Source organism: Patiria miniata, unplaced genomic scaffold (assembly GCF_015706575.1).
Source record: "Patiria miniata isolate m_02_andy unplaced genomic scaffold, ASM1570657v1 HiC_scaffold_18, whole genome shotgun sequence".
NCBI lineage: Eukaryota > Metazoa > Echinodermata > Asteroidea > Valvatida > Asterinidae > Patiria > Patiria miniata.
This window is the reverse complement of record NW_024037056.1, coordinates 3,495,962-3,501,181: the sequence shown is the minus strand read 5'-3', so window position 1 is coordinate 3,501,181 and position 5,220 is coordinate 3,495,962. Positions and strand designations below refer to the sequence as shown.

The 5,220-nt window shown below is 42.2% G+C and overlaps 1 protein-coding gene across 1 annotated transcript; it reads left to right on the top strand.

Moving 5' to 3' along the window:
• Positions 1–3,414: 3,414 nt before the first annotated feature.
• Positions 3,415–5,086, top strand: LOC119725137 (galanin receptor 2b-like). The gene has a single exon (XM_038196498.1). The coding sequence runs from the start codon at positions 3,458–3,460 to the stop codon at positions 4,406–4,408; it is 951 nt and encodes a 316-aa protein (XP_038052426.1). The 5' UTR covers positions 3,415–3,457; the 3' UTR covers positions 4,409–5,086.
• The last annotated feature ends 134 nt before the right edge of the window (positions 5,087–5,220 follow it).

The window sequence follows — 5,220 nt, the reverse complement described above, 5'->3', positions numbered from 1 at the left end:
GTACCACAGTGCCATACAACGGGTTATCACTGCGTGCTCCGGCTTTGGCGCCAAGTCGGCAATGCGAAATACACGTCTAGCACTCATCCGTAGGAATCAAACGTATTAAACTTGTAAAACAAGTGTCTTTTATACTTTAGACTGGAAACGCCACTGGGTTCTGCATCTGTATCTGTAGAATAATATGAAGACTCCTTGATAGGATATCCCGCACAGGTACAAGAAGTTTCAAGGGGTCGCTTAGCTGCTATTCGCGCTGAGCTTGTTCCTAGCACCACTCTTTTCAGGCTTGTGTAACTTTCGATGATGTCAACCAAACTGGTACAGAACCCACTGACACGTCACGGTCACGTCCGTGTCACGTCCAACAGCCATGGGCGTCGCCAGGATTTTTTCTAGAGGGGGGCAAAAAATTTGTTTGCCAAAAAATGCTTGTATTTCTCAACACATTCTCGATTTATCAGTTTTAGAGGGGGGCAGGGACATCCCCCCCCCCCCAACTCATTAAATTTACACCACTTTGTCTTCGCGCCTCTGTTTGGTTTTTTTTTTGTTTTTTTTTCTTCCTTTTTTTTTTTTTTTTTGCTATTCCACAATTATAATAATAACGTTCATGTCCGCAAGAGGCGTAGCCATTCGTCAGAAGGGGGCATTTGAAAATATGGTACGAGCCCCCCCCCCCCCCAAAAAAAACACCTTTTGATTTTTGGAGGCTAAGTGTCCGGAGGAAAAAAAGTCTACATTTCAGCACGCCTCCCTGCAAAAATGTCGGGATCCACTCCTGCTAGCCGCCCTACAATAGGCTCTAGGCTCTAAAACCGCGCATAGGCAGTGCGTTCGAATGTCTCTTCCGATGGGCTCGCGCTCCCCAACTCTCCCCTTCTTGCCGTTGAGGGCACCCTCTCACGCCGGAGCGCAATCACGTGAAGTCTTCCTTTTTGACTCTCGTAATAATTATATTTTTCATTTGTAGGATTGGTGCACACATTTTACCACACAAACTGCGCGATGACAGTCATAAAACCCCATAATTGAAAACCAATGATTTTCCATTAGAGATTGCTGATCGAGAAAAAAAAAAATTTTCAGACAAACATGCGATATCTTGTTTGTACCCAACCATACACCACTTCTGAGCATAGTAACACCACTTCGGGGATAGGCCTACCAGGAATATGTTTAATTTCGGCTTGAAATTTTTAATTTGCGACGCTGAACCTGTTTGCTCGCAGACTACTTTTGCCCGAGCGTTGAAAGATATTGGTCAAGGGAATGCGATGACATTTAACCGGCAAATTACAGTGAGATTTACAATGGCTTGTCAGTAGTTCGTCGTCTTCGATCCCATCTTAAAGATCTTCTCAGGGAATTTTTGCTTCAGCCTAAATCTTAATTACTTCTCAGGAAAATGCAATTAAAATAACTGTACACTCTTGAGGGAATTATCTGCCTCGAAATACTCCAAAGCATGTGTTTAACTTATTGTTAATATACCGACACACGTCGTACGTTAACTCTATCATTATTCCCTAGAAAATTAAGTGGCGTTTCATTTGGTTTTCAGCAATGATAATTAATTGGTACATCTCTAGCTTCCGTAATTGCAAAAGAGGTTGCGAACGAGGGCACTTTTCCGCTCACTTATCCCCAGGCCTTAAAAAGCTGAGTACTCTGTCAAATGACAAGACGTATGAGCTTTTTGTGATATCTTCTACCGCACTGACAAACAAGAGTCAAATTGCATTCTCAGATCACATTTCTGTATTTGTAAAGATTGTGGAAACAAATTCTGCATGAAAGAGATTTTAAATACAAAACCTTCACTGAATCTAGTGGTTTAAGATAAGAAGAGACCACATTGTACACCTGTCACGTCCAGTGATGTTTAAGTAATCGTTGGGATATTACAATATACAGCAAACATTATAACATTCACTCTATAATAATATAAAGATATGCTTTTATTCTTCTTTGTCGACACATTCGCGCATCTTCCGCTTTTTATATGGTCGATTTGTGTTAGATTCACAGGATATTGCCATTGAACAATACAAAATAAAGTCATTTCTGTATGTCATGGCCAATGCACGTCGATCCGCAAAGTTTCCATCACGTCGGGCACTTTTACCGAATGTAACCGCACAAATTCGATTCCACGCTGCGATTATTGTTATCAAGGATAGAAAAATCAGGTTTGCTTGGATAGCGACTCCGGAAAAGACTAACTTTATTATTTTGAGGGTACATCAAAGGCTGCCGCTGGCTCCCTTAAGTCGCCACAAAGTACCTTTTTTTTTCTTCCTGCAGACGCGACTGGCAAACGTTGTATTTAAAAAAAACTTAATTATACTTACAGTTGGTTAATAAATGATTGAGTTATACATAAAACATCTGTCACCCTGAGCCAGCTGTGGAACAAACTCGCAACTTTGACCGCGTCGTTGTACCTTGGAATAGGTTACGTTTCCAACTTTTTATAAGGGTGAAAATACAGGGGAAAAGCACCTCTCTTCGTTTTAACTATCAAATTCGTTGCAATGGCAATGGCAAGTTTCTTCCGTTTCGGTTAACTTGAAACGCCACGTATCCTCCGTCACTCACACAAAACAAAGACGAAAGTTCAGGGGGGAAAGTTCTGCCTTTTGTTCAGGAGTTGTACAGAAAAAAAACACGTGTAATGGATACATGACGTGTTGGATTGTACGAGATGCTGAAGGGAATTGTTAAAATACAAATTGGTATAAGATATTTTGTCCAGGGACTTAATCTTTTACTGTGACACAAAACATGGACATTTCTGTCCTTGTAAAACAAATGTCAATTCTCAATTCATTTTGTATTTTTATTGTAATTACATTAAATGCAACTAAACTGCAAATTGTAAAAGCAATTTTATTTTTCAAGTGACTTAACATTTTAATGAGACAAAACCAAACTGGGTAATTCATGGGAAAACAAATATCAATTCGCAGTTTATTTTGACTTTTTTTTTAAATTGTACAAATCGCCTCGCGAGATCTATTCCACAACTTGTAAGCATTGCTTAGGTCCCATAAATATTCTCCCAACAATAAATTTGATTTCCGAGAGAAAAGAAAAAGCACTCACTGAACCAAATCCCCCGGATTGTGGCTGGATTTGCCGCCACTATCTGTTGCCTTAGGGATGATTTCGCACATCCCACGTGATGTCATGATGAGGTGTGTCGAGCGCACCTCGTGACACCATTCACGTTGACGGTCACGTCAGCAAAGTACGATTCATGTATTAGGACTATGTGTCCAACGATTGGATAGAGCAACAGCCAATCAGCATGGCGGTGCTTTCCTTACGTCTTACTTTCCAGGAGGCTTCAAGTAGGATATATATTTTGTTGACAAGATGCATTCTGTTTATCATAACGCTTTCGTTCCAAGGAGAGCCAGGTTGGACACCAAACTCTCGCACTTCAAACGTCATGGCTGAGAGAATCATATTCCTCCGCGTGATCAAGACAATCGTGGGGCTACTAGGCATCTTTGGTAATGCCTTGGTATGCTTGGTTATCTACAAGATCAAGTCTATGCATACAACCACCAATGCCTTCATCTTCAACCAAGCGGCTATTGATTTCTTGGGTTCGACTATGCTGCTACTGAGTAGCAACATTCCTACCCCGTCTCCTGTTCCAGACAACCTGGCTGGTGGCTTTCTCTGTCGACTCTGGATCTCGAACTTCTTCTTGTGGTCCTTCCTCACCGCCTCCACGCTGAACCTGGTATCGCTGACTTTTGAGAGGTACGTGGCCATCGTGTTTCCCTTTAAGCACGGGACCATCTACGGCGAGGTACCCGTCCGAGTCTTAATCGCCGCAGCGTGGATCATCGGCACGGCGAGTAGCTTCTACGACATCGCCTTCTACGACGTGGTAGATGGCACCTGCCAATCAATCAGTGTGCCTGGATCTGAGGCCGTAGGTGTTATGATATTCCTGCTTCAGTATTTGATCCCAGTCTGCGCTATGCTGGTAGCTTACATCCATATTATTGTAGTACTTAAGCAGAGTGCCTCTCGGGTAGCCCCTCCGCCTGCACGCACCCAAGCCATGGGTAGTTCCTCGGTCGAGGCGGCAGATGCATCGCTCCTTCGCGCTCGTCGCAACACCTTCAAGACGCTCCTGATCGTCTTCATCACCTACGTCGTCTGCTGGACTCTCAACTCCATCATCTTCTTCATGTTCAACTTCGGCTATCCGCTGGACTTCAACGGAGCGCTGTACATCATCTCGGTGGCCCTGGTAGCTATCAATTCCTGCGCCAACCCGGTCATCTACGCCGTCAAGTACCGGCAGTTTCGTCGTGGACTCCGCCAGTTGTTGGGTTTGCCTGTCATCAACGAGGATGTAAGCACAAGTGGCTCCGGCGCTTGAGTCGATGTACAGATACATGCAAGAAACATGTAAAAGTCTTGCCAACCTCAAAAACAAGACTTGAGAGCCATTGTTACCTGGAACAACTCCTCAAATTGGCCTGAAGGGAACAACTTTTCCAATTGTATTTTACTTCGAAAATAGCCATCTCTCAATTTCTATATTGTGATGGAGACATCAAAAATAGTCGCAAGAGGAACTGACTAAAGACAAGGTAGTTGAACGCAAATATCGATTGCATTTATACCATAACGACTCGGAGGTTTATATTTTTGCTAACACCTTTGTTGTAGGGATTTGATTCTCCAAATTCAGGAAAATGCAAGAAGAAAATTGTTAATTTACGGAATCTGAGGCCAACACATTGAATAGACGAGCACGATATTTTTTTCACCATTTGCTAACTGAAAAAGAATCTTGCATTATCGTGTTTGTGAACAGTGATAGATGCTGCACTCAAAATATTACCTCCACACTATGACACTAAAGTGATTGCTAAAGCTTTTGACAACTTGATCAATGATCCAATGACGGCCATTGCCATTATACTCATGCAGATGCATTTTTAATGCAAACTCTGTATCTAAAAGTAATGCATTTTCTCACCCTTCGTTATCTTAAGCAGCCCGAATGCATTTTGATCATTTTTAATAGTATAAATCAAGCATTCCTATCCTTTGAAAGCACGGAGAACAAGGATCAAGACTTCGTGATCTGACGAAAACGTCAACTTGTTTTAACAACCACCAATAAACATATAAAGTTAAATTTGCATAATGCCGCCAATGTCTATTCAATGCAGCGTACACGTT